The 21,169-nt window shown below is 42.7% G+C and overlaps 1 protein-coding gene across 3 annotated transcripts in view; it reads right to left on the bottom strand.

The window, feature by feature from the left end:
• The window catches only part of LOC146796323 (uncharacterized), a 354,882-nt gene that overhangs the window by 46,901 nt on the left and 286,812 nt on the right, over positions 1-21,169 (bottom strand). For all 3 annotated transcript variants that reach the window (XM_085628847.1, XM_085628846.1, XM_085628845.1), the window contains exon 12: positions 17,950-19,241. In XM_085628847.1, coding sequence (XP_085484973.1) covers positions 17,950-19,241 — 1,292 coding nt within the window. The remainder of the gene's footprint in view (positions 1-17,949; positions 19,242-21,169) is intronic.

The raw sequence follows: 21,169 nt of genomic DNA on the forward strand, positions 1-21,169 counted from the left end.
TGCCACTAATTGGCTCACTTCTTGCTCTAGGGCCACCACCACTTTTTCTTTTTCCTTTTTGTGGCCTGAGATCAAATAGATGGCTTGCCCTCAAAGAACAGGCTTATATGCTTCCCATAGAATAAGCGGGGAGTATACCAAGGGTTAATTTTCTCTAAAATAGTGTTGTGTGGTGGTAATCAATCCCTTCCAGATCTTGGGATTCTTTAAGTAGCCTGGATATACCTGGAATATGCAGTGTTGTGTTGGGGCGTGTAATGCATATCTGGCAAGAACGGGTGAGTAGTCCGAGATGCCTCGGGTAAATGAGCCACCCCCCAAACCTTCCCCTACAAACCGCTAATGTGTGCTTGAAGTCTATCAGGCCTATTGCCTCCAAAAACTTTGCAAAGTTGGAGTGTGTACCGTGTTGCTGTCTGGGGGTGTCCGATCCAGAGTGCCATCAACGGTAGTGTTAAAATCGCCCCCTATTATTAGTTCTTTCTCTGGAAGTCTGTGTAGGAATGAATTAAGTGCCGGAAAGGCCAGAAAATGGAGTGCGGGGGGGATATATACCGTAAACATGTTGATTGTGCGTCCTTCCCACTGGCATGAAACGGTTGCAAAAGGACCTTGATCGTCCATCTGAGCTTGTTTGATGATAAGTGGGAATTGTTTCCTAATTAGGATCCCCCCACCTCGTGAACCTGATGTGAATTCCGGATGGACTGCCAATTTAAAGCCCCATCTGTCAAGGGCTCTACCTGTCGACCCCACCACGTGGGTTTCCTGTATCATGGCCACTGCTGGTGCCTGGCACTTGAGATACTGCAAAACAAGTCCCCTCTTTAACTTGTCTCTTAGGCCACTTACGTTCCATGAGATGAGTGGTAATCGTTGAGCATGTGGGGGGGGTGTCATGGGTGCAGGAGTGCTGTGGTTAGCCCGAATGGATGTCTGTGTCATGGGAGCCATCCGTGTGAGAGGCCCGGATTGGATAGTGGGGTGGAGGCTCCGCCTGGAAACATGCAAGTCGTATCGCAAACCATACCAAAAAGTAAAAACAAACTAAACAAGAATTGTCGAACCTTATTACCCGTCCCTCCCTCTGCCCCCTGCATGACGGATTTTAAACTACCCGCCTGCCCAACGGTGCCGAGTGCCTAATACCCATTCCCTGTTACCTTTGTAGGGGGGAAACGCCTCCAGTATTCCCCCCAGAACATCCGCATATCTGAAGTACATCAAGTTGGCAATTTTCAGTGAGGTACATAACTAACCAAGAGTACAGTGACAACAAATTAGTTTATACAGGACATCAGTCCATTGTGCGTCTCTTGCCTCTCCAGGAGCGGTGTTAGATGTTACTGTTCATCCAGTTACCAGTTATTATCTTCAAGACGGTCTTCACTGAAGTTTGTATCATTTTAACTCAATTCGCATGGAGGTCCATCTTCTCGGAGGGTTAATACAGTAGATTCTAGTCTCTTGTGTGGGGGGGATCCCCTCCTTCTCAGCCTCCCGTATCCCATTCTGCGTTTGTCGACACTGCCTCCTTTAGCTCTGACTGTATTGTCCCAGGTGGTTGTCAATCTTGTTTTTTCCTGGCCTTTCCAGGGTTGACGACTCAGCGCCAGCCCTCGAGCCATTCTTGGGCCTATTCCGGTGTTGTGAAGAACCATACTTTTTCCTCTGCTTCCACTCTCAATTTGACAGGAAATAACATGGAGTATTTAAGTTCGCGGTTCCTCAGTTCCATTTTCACGCTAAAGAAGAAAAAGGTTATCGTACTGTGTTCAAAGCGTACCGTTGGAGCCGCCCTGGCCGTCTGAAGAATAAGATCGCAGTCTCGGAAGTTAAAGATGCGGGCAAGTATGGGCCTCGGAGGGGCACCTGGTTTTGGTCTGCCGCACGGGACACGGCTCTTTCCCCTGAAAAATAATGGGATAGACCTCGTGGTTGCAGATATTTTTTGATAAGACCCTCTACAAATAGGTCCACTGTTGGCCCCCCTGCCCCTCTGGCACACCAATGATTCTGACATTATTATGCCTAGACCGGCCTTCGTAATGATCCAATTTTGCGGCCATAGCTTTGCTTTCAGCTTCTAGTTGGTTTACTTGGTGTTTAAGTGCGGCAGTATCTTTACAAAGAGTCATTGTTGTGGTTTCTACTTCCGCCACTCTGGTGCTCATTTTTTTTAAATCTGCACGTATTAGGTAGATCTCCGCAGAGACCATATCTATTCGTGATTCCAAGGATGTATGTACCTTGTTTAGTGTTGTCATTATGTCCTGCAACGTGACCTCCGTGTCTGTAGTAGTTTGTTCCATCGTCTCCTGGTGAGTTTTGGTGCATGCAAATTTGTCTAGCTTGGTTTGGTGTGAGTTCTTGTAATATTTGACAAATTTGCGCTGAAAGCAGCATTTTTTTTGAATCTGCAAATTATGCTGCAAATGGTGGAACATGTAACAAATGCAAATTTACAAATGTGCAGTACATAGTGGCATAGCCCAAGAGGCCATTCCTGTAATGCACAGTGACACCGTTCATGGTCATCCTCCCTCCCTACCTTTACTGCTTCGTCTTTTAATCCATCAGATGTCGAAAACTCAATGTAAAAAATGTCATATATGTTGTGTAGCCTGTACTGTGAAAATAATTCACATCAGTATCAATCTAGTAATATGCAGCAAACAAATGTTTTGAGTAGTTTGACCTGAGCCCTTCTGAAGCTAATTTAGTGGTTCTAAAAGTATGGTAACCAGCAAAGGGATTCCTGCTCCCATATGCACTATGTAAGAGTCACAACAGGGGTCTACAACCATTTCTGTAATAAGAGCTACTTATTTTCAATGAAAATCCTCCCAAGCTGCAAATATTATTACAGATGAAATAGTTAGCATATCAGACAAGATTACATTAGTGGCCATCATATGGAAAGATTACAAGCAGTGATTATTCAGTGAATCAGGTACAGCTGTCAGCAGTAAAAGAAACATGATCTGTCAATTAGGAATGCTTCCTTAAGAGTAATAGATAACAGCCATAGTGGCAATGCCCCTTGCACCAAGTTAATAATATTAGTAATAAGTCTCCCCAACACCGTTTGTTTCTAATCACTCAAATTTCAGCTTAAATTATGTCTTGGAAATTCAAACCTTTTCATCCAAACATCAGCTTATGATTTTTGAAAATTCACACATTTTCATCTCCAATACATGCTTTTTCAATTTTAAGTACTTATGTTAATTCAACCCAGCAAAAGCTTCTAGGTAAGTTGACAAGGCAGCACACAGGTGAGCTACCTACAGGTAGTAGGTCACGAGTCTTACAGGGTAAATGGTAAGTGAGTGAGTAGCAGAATCCATCCTATAGTAGGCCATAGGTGAGTGTGTGCATTAAGACAAAGCAAATATTGAGGATGCATGTTTCATGTGGCAGTGTAGTCTTGACAATATGGATGGTGTGGTATAACTGCAATAGCCCTACAAGTCTTAATGAATCACAAACATTGAATTAATGAAGCATGATTTGGTCACTGAATGGAGTTATGCATGAGAGGCCACGTTAATACCCAGTAACGATGAACTGCGTTTAATCTTTAAATATACATTAGTAAATGCTGTGTAGGGATACAATGACAATTTTGATAACTGCTGAGAAAAGAGGACGTATGAGAAAATGCGACAACACTTCCTCAGCAGATAAGATAGAAGAGAGAACAAATAGTTATGTGCATAAAAGAAAACCAATGCAAATGTTCATCCATTTTTATGTGCAGCCAAGCCAGCTTGTAAATAGCAATTGTATGGGGATGAAGAACCTAGACCTTATGGGCCTGGCGGCGCAGGGTATGCCTTAATCTCCTGAGTTCACCTGCTTTGTCGAACAGAGACATGGGACACTCTGTTAGGCGTAGAAGATAAGGTTTATTAGCTGCAGCTAAGTACAGTTGTCCCAGAAGTACACTCGGTATGTTCTTAGGAGACTGCCCCTTTACTTCGTGGCGCACAATCTTTTATAACACACATATTCACAAAGAACACTCCCAATGCATACAGGGTTAACCAATGAGAAGAATATGAAAACAAGATATTAAGTAACTCAAAGAAGCCTCTCTTCCAACTGTGTTTGTCACCCTTCCCCACAAGGTAATCAGTGGTAGTGTTTATAAGTCGACTTGCAGGTGGCAGGACACATTTGTATGCCCCGGAGGACAGTTGTGAAATGAGAGAATACGAGTAAAGAATAGCGAAGGCCAGAGGATAAGATAAAGTCAGGAAAGAATGGTGCGAACCAACATATAGTCGAGACAGGGATCAGTCAAACCAGACGAGGATTAGTGGAGTCGGCCGGACCCTGACACCAGCTTTAAACAGAGGCAGGAGGTTATTTGACACGTTGCAGTAGGAAGAGGGAAAACAACACCTCGTTCACCGAGCTGCCTGAGTGAGGGCAACACAAAATGGCGGAAAGACACAAAATGGTGGCTAAATACGAACGGGATCGGAAAACTGAATTACCTCAGACCCTCCTTTTGCCATTACTCAGGCAAGACACACAGACTCATTTTAATCTGAGTCGACGTCAATGGCCATGAGGTCATCAAGCTGTTGCTGCAACATCATTTTAATGCTCTCTGTCTTCCGTGGCACAGGCCTTGGGACACACATAGTGGCACAAAGACCACAGATGGCGGGGCCACACTGCATACAGAGACAACAGGAAAAAATGATGGCCAAAACCACTCCAAGGAATGCTAATACCTTCCATCCCCATTTGGACAGTAATCCCGAAAACCATTCCAATAAAGACCAATCTCCTTCGTCCTGATGAATCGACTCGGAGATCACATGTAATTTGGAGATGGCTTGGTATACCGTAGGGGCATCGTCAGGTATATAAATGCAACAGCTAGATCCGATCAATTTACAAACTCCACCACGATCCGCAAGAATAACATCCAGAGCAATCCGGTTCTGCAATGTTTTGAGACGATCTGCCAGAAGTTCAGCTGTGAGATTACTCAAGGCTCCCACAGTGACATCTATGGTAGTCTCAACAACACAAACCAATTGTCTCATGTTTCTACTGTTGGCCATTGGGCCCCAGAAAGGGAGAAATCCTTTAAGGAAATCACCTCCCTCTTGTCCTGCCGTGTCTTTAGAATCAATAATCCCTCTGCCATATCTGTTTCTGTGATGTCCCGAAGGAGCAGTGTATGTAGGAGGGAGAAGAAAGGCTATATAGCACGTTCCTGAAAAATCCGTCGGTAGCCACGTGTAGGCTCTATCGTGGCAGGCAAAATACGTGCCCTGGGATGGCACTAACGGTGGTGAATTCTGAGATGTGTGAATGTATGTATGGGAACAAAAACTCTTTCCTTGTCCAGTGTCAGTAGTCTGGCCATTCATTTGTAAACAAAAGTTACCTCGATGAGGCACAGTCCAAATTGGTGGAGATTTTCCCTGTTTAACTCTATCTGTAAGGCTAGTAACGTAACGAGTCACGTTCCAACCATCGTATGCCCGTTTCTCATCAACAGGAACCCTACTATTCTCCACAATTCTAGCCATAGCCACTATTCCTTTTATCAGAGAACTATGACTAAAATCTTGCCCACTACCATATATACCAACTGGACGTCTAAATCGGTTCTGATATGCATTTGAAAACATCACAAAATAGGCCCAAGCGGAACCTTCATAAGAAAATGGAAGGGCTAAATATGGCATCCCTTTGTCTGTGGTATGAGGCATAAGTCCACACACCCAACAGTCGGTTGTGTTGACTACCAATTGGTGTTGATGCAACAACTGGACAAATGAATTGTTAAAATATTCGGTTCTCCTGATTAGTTCATGTTGGGGAAGTGTATGTAATTGATGTGGGGAGATAGTAGAATGAAGAGGCAAGGAAATAGAAGTAGGGACAGATTTGTGCTGCATAGCATGAACAATCCAACCTACACAAGCCAATAAGGTACTGAAAAACATAAGAACACACAATGTTATGCCACATTGACTGTACACTAATTTACAATATTTCTTTCTCATCTCTTCCTTCTTATTATTCTTTCCCACTTTGACATCCATCCTCTAAAATTGTTGCTCACTGCAATCTTCCTTACTCACTTGGCTGTGATTATTAGCCGTCCTATGACACTCCAAGTCCTGGGGGCCTAGCCACTATACAGGTCACGAACCAAGACTCCTACCCTGACCCTGCAACCTGGACAGATGATACATGTCACGAAAGAGATGAAAATCTCAGGTGTCCTTGACCAGTCTAGGCCTTAAATTATATCGAGTTCTGTTCAGTACAGTTTGGTCCTGAAATAGTGTCTGTGGATCTGTAGTGTTCAATAGGCCTGGGCTAAAATTTCGTTCCGTTCGCAGAAATTGCGATAATTTGACATTTTTGTGTTCCGCGGAAAGCGCTAAAATGTCAAAATTTCCGCATTCCGCAGCTTGGCGATAATTTGTTTCTTGCTCGCGCTGTAAAATAATACATTCTCGCACGCGCGCGATCGCCTTACCTGAATCCCTGCGTTCGCCGACAAGTTTTCTTGATCCGGTCGCGTTCTCCATGAGATGTTGTATTGTTTTTAGCCATTTGCGCTGTCTCGCGACAGTTCGCGCCCGCAGTGACGTCATGCGTCGCGCGATCACAACCATGCAGAAAATCTCGCGAACATGCGGGAAAAAAACTTCCGCATCTTCGCGATATTTCCGCGTGTTTGCGATAATTTTTAACATTTTCGCGATGATTTGCGAAAGTGGATTTCGCAAATTCCGCCCACCCCTAGTGTTCAATCGGAGATGTGGCGGTACGGCTTCTTGTAAAACGTCATCATCTTCTTTCTCTGACTGAGTTCCATCTAGGTGTGCACTACTGAAAGGTACAAACTGAGGGACCCTTTCGCCTTCAAAATCACCTACACCCTTACAGACCCACTGGTCAAAAGGCAAGGGCACTTTTTGGCAGTGCACGCCATGGATCCAGTTCTTTTTCCCTTCGACTTTCACTGCTGTACGTGTCACCAGAAGAACTTGTCGAGGCGCCTTCCAACGAGGTTCCAAATTCCTTGTCCTCTTAAAAATTTTCACATAGACCCAGTCTCCCGGTTGGATAGAATGACCTGGGTCTGTGGAGGCCTCTGGTAAAGCGTTTTGAACCTGTTGGTGGAGAACACGTAATTTAGTGGTGAGGTCATGTAAGTAGTCAATCAGCATTGGATACTGTATATCAGAATACTTTTTAGGGCGAGGGACTCCCCAAACATTAGCCGGGCGCCCAAAAACAACCTCGTATGGGCTGAGTCCCAAACGAGAATGTACAGCTGTTCTAGTGGATAGGAGAGCCAAAGGTAAAGCATCGGGCCAGGCAAGTCCCGTGCTAGCCTGTACCTTTGCAAGCTTAAGTTTGAGAGTGGCGTTATAGCACTCTACCAAACCCGCTGATTGGGGATGGTTCGCCGCATGGAATTTCTGCCTGATACCAAGACCGGCACACACCTTTTTCATAATTTGGCCCACAAATTCACTTCCATTGTCACTCCAGACAATGCGTGGCAAACCAAACCTAGGGAAGAACTCTTTCAGAAGAACTTTGGCAGTGGACAAAGCAGTGTTGTCTTTCAGGTGGTAGGCCTCTATCCATCTGGAGAAGGCACACACCACCACCAAAACATATTTGAGATTGTTGCATCGTTCCATGTGAATATAATCAATTTGCAACACCTCAAAAGGATATGTTGGGGGAGCAAAATGACCTGCTGGAGTTGGGGTTCCCTTTCCTGTATTATGCATCAAGCAAACGATACAATGCTTCACTAAATTATCTGCACATTTTGGCATCCCTTCGTTCAGCCACACTGGAGCCAGAAGCTTACATATTCCTTTCGCACTGATGTGGGCTGGACCATGTGCCATAGCAACTACAGGCAGTACATAGGCATCTGGTAACAGCCAACGCTGATGTTCTGACAATTCTATCCAACATCCCATCGCGTCTAACATTCCTGTACTCTCTTTCCACTTACTCAACTCTTTCTCTGTAGCCTCTCCTTGAATCGATCTCACACTTTCTATTGTATCCTCACACATTCCTTTTTCCTTGACCCAATTTGCAGGGCCCGCAACATACATGCGACTCATAGCATCTCTGGCTGTTTCTTTCGCTACCTCATCCGCAAAAGCATTCCCGCGACCAACATCATCAGTAATCCTCTTATGCGCACTACACTTTATGATTGCTATCTGGGTAGGCAAAGCAAGTGACTCAAGAAGATCAGTTACCAACTGACCATGCTGTATTTTAGTACCGTGGGAGGTAAAGAATCCTCTTTCCTTCCACAAACGACCAAAACTATGTTCCACACCAAACGCATACTGGCTGTCGGTATATACATTCACTCTCTTCCCCTTAGATAACACACACGCTCTTGTCAAAGCTATCAGTTCAGCTGCCTGAGCTGAATTATGTCTGATGCGTGCTGTCTTCACGATTGTATGCAAGGTGGTAACAGCATAAGCTGAAGTTGTTTCACCATTAGGGAGTTTAAAACAAGAACCATCCACCCATAGGATCCCATCCGGGTCCATTAGTGGTGTATCTTTCAAATCAATCCTACATTTTGTCTCCTCCTCAGTACGGAGAAAACAATCATGTTGTTCCTGAATACCTTTCTCCTCTGGAAGAGGTAACAATGTGGCTGGATTTAAAGTGTTACATCGTTTGATGTGCACATGACTAGCCAAGAGCGTCAGCTCATACCCAGACAAGCGAGCGCTTGTAAGATGCTGCGTTTTTGTCCTATTTAGAAAGGTATCCACTGCATGTGGTACCATAACAATAAGAGTGTTATCTAGCACCACTCCAGCAGACTGACGATTAGAAATTACTGCTGCTGCTGTAGCTTTAAGACAACTAGGCAATGCCTTGGCTACTGGATCTAATGTAGCCGAAAAGTAGGCACATGGCCGCTGCTTGTCTCCAAATCGTTGTGTTAAGACTGACAACGCACAACCCTCTCTTTCATGGACATAGAGCATGAAGGGCTTACTGTAATCCGGAGTACCCAACACAGGAGCAGAGCACAGAGCAGCACGTAAATCAGAAAAACTCTTCTGACATTTGTCAGTCCAAGGAAGGGGTTGGGGTGTGTCTTTCAAAGTGAGTGCCAACAAAGGTTTAGCCAACAAAGAAAAATGTGGAATCCACTGTCTACAATAAGAGGTAATGCCCAGAATGGCACACACTTCTCTTTCTTTGTGTGGATGGCACAGACATTTGTGCAATTGCTTGAATACGTTCTGGGGTCAGTCGCTTTCCCTCCTTCGACAAGAGATGACCTAAATAGGTAACCTCTTGGCGGGCATATTGTAATTTAGAAGGTGAAACCTTATGGTGAAGGTCAGACAAGTGACGCAATAGTGCAATAGTCACGTTCTTGCAAATATCCTCTGAATCAGCAGCAATCAATAAATCATCCACATACTGAATAAGGGTAGCACCTGGCGGCAAAGGAAAAGTATCAAGCTGGCACTTCAGAGCTTGGCTATAGATGGAGGGACTTTCACAATAGCCTTGGGGTGCGCGCTTGAACCGGAAACTTCGGCCTCCTAAAGAGAATCCAAAAAGATCCCTACTCTCTTCAGCAATGGGGATGCTGAAGAAAGCATTTTTCAGATCAATAAGAGAAAACCAAGCTGCCGAGGCAGCTATTAAAGTTAACAGGGCAGTGATATCTGGAACAACAGGAAACTGCGGTACAACAATTTTATTAACCTCCCGGAGATCAATAACAAAGCGATAAACAGGAGGCTGAGAAGGATCAGTGCGTTTAAGAACCGGGAGAACAGGACTATTGCATACATTTCCCCTCGTCTCCTCAACCACACCCTTCTGAACCAAATAATAAATAATAGCAAAAAGCGCTCTTTCACCATCATTGGGAATTTTGTATTGAGGGATGCGTGGCAATTTAGCATTGGGCTTGAGGGTAACGACATAGGGTGGGATCTCAAGATAACCAATATCATTTGGACCCGTAGCCCAAAGTGTTGCAGGGAGAGAGAGCAATTCAGGTGGAAATTGATCTTTAGACAAATACATTGGAGAGGTCAGTTTCTGCCCCAAAGCGAGATGTACACCAGAAGGAGAACAATATATCGTTGCATGCAATCTTTTCAATAAATACAAACCCAACAGATTTTCGCCGCAACCAGTCTTTAAAATAAGTGGAGCTTCCAAATCATAAGAACCAATTGAAATAGGCAGAGGACAAGAGACCGGGCTATGAACTGGGGCGCCAGAAAATCCTACGGATATGTTTGTTAAGCCAGACAAGGGTGCCCCAGGGAGTTTGGAGTGAATAATAGAACTTCTCATCGCACCAGTATCTAAAAGAAATGGCTCTGAAACACCCATTGTAGTGACATTAACATAAGGCCCATTCTGATCTACTGGAATCGATACAACTCCCTCACTTTGTCTATGGCTGTCCTAGTTAGCGTGAAGACTGTCATTCTCACCTTCAACATAGTAATCATCATTGTAATACTGTGTAGACTGAGTATTTTGCTGATCAAAGTAGTTCATAGAATGTGGAGGTGGAAGGGAACGCTGTGTCTGGGGCGACATACCTCGACCTCTACCCCTGGGCGCTAACTGGGAACCACCACGACCTCGTGGAGTAGATAGTCCTCCATTACGCTGTAATAAAACCGGGCAGCCATTCTTAAAATGACCTTCCTCCCTACAATAGGCGCATTGGTTAGGACCTAACAAAGGCCGCGGAATATAGGGCTCACGCTTTTGAAACACCCTCTGAAACTGGGGAGGCTGTTAAAACTGGCGCTGAGCAGAGCGAGGAGGATAAGCTTGTTGCAGAAGAACCTTCGTTTTTAATTCTTTAGTCTTTTTCTCTTGCTTGTCTTTTTCCTCTTTGTCCCTGGTTTCGTAATATTGAGCAGTAGCCAATATCTGAGCAGAAGAAGAAACAGCCCATGAACTTTCAGAGTCTTTTAACTTATGTGACAACTCGGGGAGCAAATTAAATACGAATTTATCTACAAATAATCGCTGTCCACCCTCCGTAGTCATATCCTGACCACTGTGATCAATAAACGTCTCCTCAAAACGAGTGAAGAAATCGGAGACACTCTCATCTTTCTTCTGTCTACACGCAGCTAATTTATCCCAATTAACTCGTAAGGCGGGCATCATTGTTTTCATTAAAGTAATAATCCTACCAGGGAGTTCTGTGATCAAAACATCAGGCTTAACACCACCCACTTGTGCTCTATCCGAGGCAGTTATAGCATTCCATGTACCACCCAATTCTTGAACGTGATCCTCTCTACGAATCCGAGCCCATAACGCTTGTGGGACTACATTTCCCTTTAACATGTCAATATCGGCTAAATTCATAATACAGGCATCAACAGTCTGGGACAATTCTTTATAGTAACCAGCAGGGTTTTTACGGGGATCCGGTAAAGATTGTTTGAGGGCCAAAACATCAGATCTCTTCCAGGGCACATGTACCCATATACGCTGGAAGTGAGCGAGAATAGCTGGATTATTACCTGCTTGCGCAACCTCTTCCCTCCATATCGGAGGAACCTCTCTCATTGGGTAATGTTTCAATGTCTGCTGAACAGCAGGATCAGAATCAAGAAAAGTTTGTGAAGAAAATATGGACCTAAAAGTAACAAGTGTCCTTACGGCGTCCTCAATCTTAGAACACACAATGAGTCCTTTATCGAAATTAGCCTGAACGTCCAACTGACCCTGGGGAAGTAAACCCAAATCCATATCCTCCCATCCTTTAGCAAGAGTGTCACACATAACATTAAATACATATCTCTGCGTGGGCGCATCCCACTGATGAAAGGTGATCATGATATCTTTCACACTATACTGGGGACCCTTCTCGATCCATTTGCGAGCGAGAGAGTCCAACACCACCCGTTCGTTGGAACCTGGAAGTTGACTACGAGACTGTCTTCGAGAAAAAGCCGGAGACATGTTCAGAGTCCCAACGAAAGGGGACAAAAAACCAGAGACAGTATCTGTTATTCGTTTGCGCACAGTAGGAGAATTAGACATAAGGACAGGGGACAAGGTATTAGGCGATACAGGAGAGGAACTGGCAGTTATAAGGGGAGCCGAAGGCAAAGAAGATTGATGTTCAGGAGATGGAGACAAAGGAATCGGTGACTTCGTCTAATTAACTACAAGAACCTACACAGGTCGCCAGGATCTTTTTACTTGCAGAATAGCGTAGAGGGAAGAATCACAATTATCAAGTCGTATTTACCGCAATTGGACATCTCAGGAAAGAAGACTCATAATCTGGGAGGTTGACCTTTTATTATCAGCAAAAACATCTGAATATATAGGCACCTCAATACCAAACACAAAAGATATATGGGGATTAATACAAATGCTAGTCTGCGAAGTATTCGCATACGACTGAAAATGAACAGGATTACAGCTTCCAAGAGCATCAAATACCCTATGGCAATCGTGATATCAAAATTTAAAGTCATTAATCAAATCATTTCTGTCCCTACTCTACTCTAAGGTGACATACCTACTTAACATTCCCTTCCAGGTGAGGATCGCATAAAAGGTGTCAGCAGTGAAGCTTCCTAAGAAGTTTTCACCATATGAGAGCTCGATCTATGTTGCTCCTTTCCGTCCCTCGCCTAAGTCTCGTCTGCTCCACCCACGGGGCTCTGTCCCTAATACAAAACCCCAAAAAGCGGTACACGCCCTTCAACACACCCCTTCAGGCAGCCTCTTTCTTCAGTACATTTCCATTTGGGTCCTTTCTTCTTCCATCCACGAATTCGACCTTGGGTCCCAGGCCTTCTCTGTACCAGGAGTTGCAACTTTACATTCCAATCCACTCCCTTCACGTCTACTTCTTCTGTCTCCATTCCATTTGAACAAAGGCTCTTTCTAACTAACGAGCTACATGGCCTTGTACCTGCAGCCAAATGCTGAATAAGAAAAAACCCCTAACATCATGAGGTTTCACCATGCACTGTATTTTAAGCTCTGCTAGCATCCTGCCGCCTTAATAAAACATGGCTAAAATAAACGAGGCCTTCACTTTACACTCTAGGTTAGGCCTCAAACTAAACACTCTACCATTAGTAACTCTAATTATTCGTTCTATACTTAAGAGGTTTGCATTCTTCACCCCTCTAACACAGCTTTATGTTACTTAATGCACAACATTTTATACTAAGCATCACATATACACATCAATATATCAAAATAATTAAAGGCCCTTCTCCTCTCTCGAGGCCTGTTTACATTTCTACTTTTCTATTTCATTGCATACATTTCCATTATACTTGTATAACATGTTCATATATATGTGGGTGCTGACTAACAAAGAATATGGTGCACCCCTACAATTTTCGCATCAGCACCGCTCTATCAGTCGCACGAGAGGTGGGAGTGGCAATACCGGAAGGGGCAAATGTGGAAGAACCGGAACAGGTGGGGGGACAACAGGCAACTGAACAGGTTGTAACAACAGGGGTGCATTAGCACCTTGTACATAGGGTGGAGGCAATCTCAATAGGTGAGACATCAAAGGGGTCTTCCTCCAGATCCTTACTTTTATCAGAAGGGGAATTAGGCAACACCGGATAGCATCTATCTATTGCCATACGATGCTGTCTCTCTGAGATTTCCATTGCATTATCACTCTCATTATCTTTAAACTGCTGGGCAGCCTGTATAATCATCATGTTTTGTGCTTTCTTATTTCGTTTTGCCTGCTTAATTTCTTACTGTTTTGCTTCCTTACGCCAGAGGCGGAAAGAGTCAAACATTGCCGGCCGGGCTTGTTTTTTGAACAATATCGCTTCCAAATTGTCTAATATGTCAGGCTCAAAACTACCATTTTGTGGCCACTGTAGAACGCCATCGTTCTTCGTGCATCGGATCCATGCCTTATTAAAGGCAATGGGGCCAACACCATGTTTTGAATAAAGCTCATAGGTGGGAGTTCCAACCGGAGGAATTGGACAAGAGTCCTCCAGCCGGGAATTCCTATTACAACCAAGGCAACAGAACTTCCTAAACTTGCTCAGACCAGGCATCGTTATTTCACTGGACTGTTCACAAACATCAAGGGGTTAAATCAAATAATACAGCACAAACGTACTCACCCCTCGGCTTCGGCTTTTGCAATAGCCGAATCAAAGACCCAAAGCAAAACAAAATAGTGGGAGCTACCCACCAATACTTAACTAAGTGTCTTCTTACGCCAACAGAGGCCCGTCTAATGTCTCGCGATACCAAACATCATCAAAGGGACCAAAGCAGGGCGGCAGTCAGGGCAGCAGTCGTCAGCAGCCGTCAGAAAGGCGAAACCGCGCTGCAAAATACCTTCGGACCACTTCGACATACAGGGGTCGCTTGACGTGGTTCGCGATTCCTCCAGAATTTTCTTGCGGGGCTCCTCACGATCCTCGGGCAGAACTGCTACCTCTGAAGCCGGCCCACGTTCGGGCACCAATTGAAGAACCTAGACCTTATGGGCCTGGCGGCGCAGGGTACGCCTTAATCTCCTGAGTTCACCTGCTTTGTCGAACAGAGACACGGGACACTCCGTTAGGCGTAGAAGATAAGGTTTATTAGCTGCAGCTAAGTACAGTTGTCCCAGAAGTACACTCGGTATGTTCTTAGGAGACTGCCCCTTTACTTCGTGGCGCACAATCTTTTATAACACACATATTCACAAAGAACACTCCCAATGCATACAGGGTTAACCAATGAGAAGAATATGAAAGCAAGATATTAAGTAACTCAAATAAGCCTCTTTTCCAACTGTGTTTGTCACCCTTCCCCACAAGTTAATCAGTGGTAGTGTTTATAAGTCGACTTGCAGGTGGCAGGACACATTTGTATGCCCCGGAGGACAGTTGTGAAATGAGAGAATACGAGTAAAGAATAGCGAAGGCCAGAGGATAAGATAAAGTCAGGAAAGAATGGTGCGAACCAACAGATAGTCGAGACAGGGATCAGTCAAACCAGACGAGGATTAGTGGAGTCGGCCGGACCCTGACACCAGCTTTAAACAGAGGCAGGAGGTTATTTGACACGTTGCAGTAGGAAGAGGGAAAACAACACCTAGTTCACCGTGCTGCCTGAGTGAGGGCAACACAAAATGGCGGAAAGACACAAAATGGTGGCTAAATACGAAAGGGATCGGAAAACTGAATTACCTCAGGGATGGGCATATTTCTGGCTCATTTGACGCAACATGGCTGACAAAAAATCATTAGGCAAAGAGACTTCAATGTGGGTAAGAATGCAATCTGAGTACATACACATCACCTATGGGATAACATGTAAAAAGGTTTGTAACGGGTTCAGGATTTTGGATCTCTGATTAAAGGATGTGTGCAGAACAGAACAGAACAGGTAATACAGTCTTTTGGACTTGATGCAGTGGTGTCAAAGCCATTGTCTGTTTAGCCAAAATGTAGATAACATTCACTGTCAAGCAATGCGGAGGGAGACATTACATATTAGCATCACACAGACTTTTATCCTTCATGGCATGTTTCCGAAGGGCAAAGAAGAAAATATTGTATTTATCATTCTTAATGTGTTGTTCATTAGATAAGTGTTAGAGTGTAATTTACTTTAGATTGTATTCTCTGTAAAGTAAAAATGTTCTAAATTGTAAGGGTTTATGGGCCAGATGTACTAACATTCATTTTGCGAGTCTCTAATTGTAATTTTTTGACTTGCTATTAAAGTCTCACAAAATGAAATGTACTAATGCGTCTCAACACACATTGGCGATTCCCAAATGGGTCGCATGGGACCTGCCTCATCAATATTCATGAGGCAGGTCGCAATTTGTGACCCATTGGGAATGGGCAATAACACAGGTATGGTGGCCTGCTGGGGACAGCAGACCATCATGTATGTGTTCGCTTCTTAAATAAAACAACTTTTTTTTCTTTGAATGCAGCCCATTTTACTTAAAGGAAAACAGAATGCGTTTAAAAATAATAAATTAAAAGTTATTTTTTCCTTTTTGAAGAGCAGGCAGAAGTTTGTGGGATTACTGCCTGTAATGAAAAAATGTTGGCGCCCCCATTCACAAAGGGTAAGGGATCCCTATGGGACCCCTTCCCATTTGCGAATGGCTTACCACCAACTTGCAGTTGGTGGTAACTGGGAATGTTTTAAACCACATTTCCGGTTACAAAACATTCCTACATACTATAGCGGCTCGCTATTATGAAGGGACGCCTTTAACATGCCCCTTCCTAATAGCGACTCGCAAACCCTATTTTGGGAGTCAGTAATAGGTTACCGGCTCGCAAAATAGGGTTGGTACATGCCTAAAACCATTTTACCAGTTGTAAACAGTCCGATGGGCCGTTTGCGACGAGTAAAATGCTTTGTACATCTGGGCATATGAATTTAAATCCAGTCATGATGACAAATTTAAAGCTTTGTCCTGAGGAACTGTTTTGTGATCACCGAATGAAAACATCATTGTAAATGTTGACATTAGAGTGGGCAACAATTGCAAATTAAGGAGTTTAATCTTCTTGCTAGATTGGAAGGATTTTACTTTTGGCTGAAGTCTGACCAATGCAGAACTCTCTTAAATGTTGATGCAGACCATGAATCGTGCTCACGCTTTCTGAACTTCAGCATTACTGCTTCTAATAAATAGCACTAATAAATAGCACTCAATCAATCCAGTTAAACTGGAGGCACCAGAAATACTGTGCTGTGTATTGAGCTACAAGCTTGCCTTTGAATTTTCTATCTTTAATACGTCCCACCTCTTAATGTTCAGCAGAATTTGATTTTCCCCAAAAGAGATGATTGAATTGGTTGACTCTTTTCTAGACAAAATCAAGTACCCTAACAATGGAGGACGTTGCCTGGTACAGTGGATACACTGACATCGTTTGTAAAGTTGTATCACACTAGCTATGCAATGACCTTGAGGCCTTTGGGGTGCATTAGACACAGTGCAGATTCCTGAATACCTTACAGCAATAGCATAATTGGTATCAAAGTCTCAAGGGATACATTAGATCAGTGTTTCCCAAACTGTGGGTCGTGACCCACTGGTTGGTCGAGAGACGGTTTTTGATGGGTCGAGAAAATCCAAGCAATAAATAAAGATGCCTTTCAGTTCACACTGCACTTAAAAAAACAGAGGTCAAATGTCAGACTATGACTTCTGACAAATTGCTGCTCATTTTTTTAACAAGGGGATTGCTGTTTACATATTCCTCTCACTTAGTAGTCAGAGAAAGAAACGTAAAGTGAATTATGTAACAATCTTGCTGGGTACAGACGGCATGAATGGAAAGGCTATAGGAAGTATTTATTTGTAACACACAAGATGGAAATTCCTGTAAATAAACTGTACACAATCAACAGTTAGGAAAGCACAAAAAGAAGCACCTTTTTTTGTAATTCTGAAGTGTGATCGAAACAAAGATTTTAATAAGATCAAAAATATTAGGATACTTTACTTGGTGATGCACAAATTGTAAATATTCCCAGAAACCCAGTTTTCACACATTATCATTTCTGTGCAATATAGTTTTATCAGTAAAACTGGTTGGCAAATTTAGGGGGCATCTCAGTGGAAAATGTGTTTTCTGTAAATGACAGTGAGATACTGCAGGATGCTTTAGTTACATTTAAATCCCCCACCTCATGTCCATTGAGGCTAGGTGAGTTGCAAATGTTTGTCGTTCTAAAAAGTGGGTTAGGATTCTAAATGTTTGAGAAGCAATGCATTAGATTATTATATACAAGCATCATGTTTGTAGAGTTTGATGTTTAAACATACAATACAGACAGAATAGTCTGTAAACATTCTTAGCAATTTTTTAAGATGATGTTGTGACAAGTAAAGTAAATAAAATATCATATGTGCCTTACCCTTTCTTCATCATCATTCTGAGAATTTAATGAATGTAGAAAATCTGAAGTAGAGGAAATTGAGAATCCAAGCTCATCGGTTTCTGATAAACTCAACTCATCTGAATTTGAGTGAATGTGTTCTTTACACGCTGAATCAGAAGCACCATTACTGTCTCTTGGACCAATCCCATGCTTGTTGTGGCTCTGCTGGGACAGACAGTTTGTTGTTTCCTGTTCCAATGATCGATTACACTTGGGTGTCTGGCCTGAATCAATCTTATTGTCTTCTACAGTTCCATTACAGGGACTAGGATTTGAATCTCCCAGGGTATTTTCAGTTTTTGAATTATTACTTTTACTGATTGTTTCTGATACATCTGAATAAGGTGCCATGTCTCTTACCATGTTGAGAAAAATGTTATATAGAGGGAGGGGCATTCTGCATGTGATATCGGGGATGGGCGCTTCGTGTTGAGTGTCCGAGTGGTGGGTCCATACAATTTCATTCTCTAGGATACCATTTTCAACTTCACCATCTTCTGCTTTGCAAGCAATTCTACTTTTGCTGTGTTCTGTCTCTTCAACAACATGGCATATTTCCTCAGTTACCAAAGGGATTTTCTGGAGGTGTTTATTTTCAGGCAGGATTGTACCGGACTCTGTATTTGGGTTTTCACTTTTAAGTGCTACACCTTCATCCATTTTCCTTCCCTTGTTGATTTTATTCTGACCTTCCTCTAAACAGTTTTTCTTTTCAGTTGCTTTACACACATAGCTCTCTTTTTGAAATTCCCCCGTATGTGCTCTTCCTTTTTGACGATGAATGTCAGTCGATAGAACTGTCTGCAGGGTTTGTTTCTTAGCGGATTTGTTGGCATACTTTTCAGTCTGTTCTTGAGTAAATGGAGGTGCACTAAACGGCCTTGGTTCTGGTACAGAGTTTAAACACCTTTTAGCAGCGGTATCTTTTATGCTGGAGTTATTTATGGTAGTAGTTTTATATAATCTGCGACTTTTGATTGCAGGTTTTTGGTTGGAGCTTTTCAAATCATATTCTTTTGTTTGATTGGATGGAGATCTTACACCTCTACTAGATGTAATTCCTTCAACATATTGCAATGTTTTGCTGGAAAGTATTGACGAAGATCTATCAAAGTCTGAGGACGTTCTTCGGCTTGTAAAACTTCCGCTGGACCCTTTTTCTTCAACTTGTTGAAAAGAAGGTGACGTTTTTGCACTTGAATTTGAACTAGAAATTGAAGATTTCCTGGAAACTGGCAAAGATATACTCTGATTTTCCGACGTGCTACCTGTGATAACAGAAAATTACAATATTTTCCAGTTATATCAGGTTTTATGTGATTTTGATTGGTTAATAAACACCTTAGCTAACTAGGGCTTTCTTCGCTTTGAATCCCTAAAAAATATTTATTTCCTTAGCCAACAGATTAAAGTCAACTATGGGCAATAGTGAAAGTGCAGCATGGATATATCAATGCTTTAGATGTGGTTTGGCAATAATTACTCCATAATTAAGGTCTAATAATAATTTCCACTGTAAATGGGAAATTGAGATGGGCTACAGGATTTGCATCTCTTTAACATTTTTATCCACCCTGATGTTGCAGCCACAGTTTTGCCCTGATCTCAGTTTACAATAAAGCATTGAGCTGCACCCACTGCATGGTTATACACTTGCTTTCATTAGTTACATAGTCGGGATTATCAGGGGTGCTAAGGTCACCACGCTGCTGCCCTGCATTAATGTCACACAGAGGGCCCATATTTGTAATTGTTTACTTTTTTATTTCCAACACCAACTTTAGGGGTGGGGATGTAAATGTGTACTCTACTGCTAATGCATTTAGCTAAAGTGTAATAGAGCGTCAACATTTCAGGCAGGGGCATTTCTGCCAGTGAAGATATGGAATATTGAATATAGAATATCGGCCACAATATCATCACAAAAATTCAGAAAAAAAATTGATGGGCAAGTGAGTGTAGATTTTCTATATCTAACTCTGTAGATGTATGCCTTTACACACACACACACACACTCTCTCTCTCTCTCTCTCTCTCTCTCTCTCTCTATATATATATATATATATATATATATATATATATATATATATATATATATATATATATATATCCCAGCACAACTGTAACCTTCTTCACAGCGTTAATAAACACGAAGATAAGAGCAGAGCCGATACTCTATTTGAAAAGCGTGTATTTAGTAATCCACACACGGCAACCAAATTAAGAAACCCAACGCGTTTCAGAGTTCACGCACTCCTTGGTCACGGGTTAGGCAAATGCTGACTTCCTTCCACATTTAAAGTGGCAGGAAATGCCTTAACATAAAAGAAATACTTTGCACTGTTGTGTTCAAAGTCGACAAAGTGGGTAGCAGTGATATTACATTTCATTTTTAGGCATGCGACATGTTGTGCAATAATGTTTAACTGTTCTCATCACAGAAAATGTCCATTGTACATGTTTCAACACCTCAACATAATTATCTGTGATTACGATCATCATCAGAGTATGTCCGCCTTTCTGCAGGCAAAAAATGCTTCGTACAACGAGTATGAATGTTTTTTTTTTTTACGAGTATGAATAGTTTTTTTATGAATAGTTTTTTTATGTTCTAATGTGGCTCATTCCTAAAACAAACACGCATTCATATCAACGTGATTTGCTGCTGTTGTCATTTCAACATTGATCAATAAAGTTTTGCAACTACTCGCGCGCTAAAAATTTATGCGGGTTTGTTTTAGCAATGAGCCACATTAGAACATATTCTATAAGACCACGTAAAGCCAAGTTACATGGCTTTTCATGGCCTATAAATATGTGCCTTTTTCATGCAGAAAACTGTGTGACAGGGGAGTTACATGGGTGTTGCTGGGGGCGTTCCCAGCAATATCCATGGCTTTTTGACACTGCCCCAGATTTACGAGAAATCGTAAGTCTGAGGCAGCGCCAAAAATGTATGCCTCCCAAGCGGAGGCTAAGGGAGGCACAACCATAGGCAATATATATCTATTTCTCCTCGTTTTTCCTCTTTCGATGTGTGCTGCATTCTGCCTCTTGTGATTGTTTTTGGTGCAGGAAGGTTTCCCAGGAGGGTCCCAAAACATGTTTTTTCCATGTTATGTCTATGGGGATTTTTCATTTTTTGAACATGACTACAGCCTGAACCGCTGAATGGAATGACACTAAATTTGGCATA

This window comes from Triturus cristatus, chromosome 10, assembly GCF_964204655.1.
Source record: "Triturus cristatus chromosome 10, aTriCri1.1, whole genome shotgun sequence".
Taxonomy (NCBI): Eukaryota; Metazoa; Chordata; class Amphibia; order Caudata; family Salamandridae; genus Triturus; species Triturus cristatus.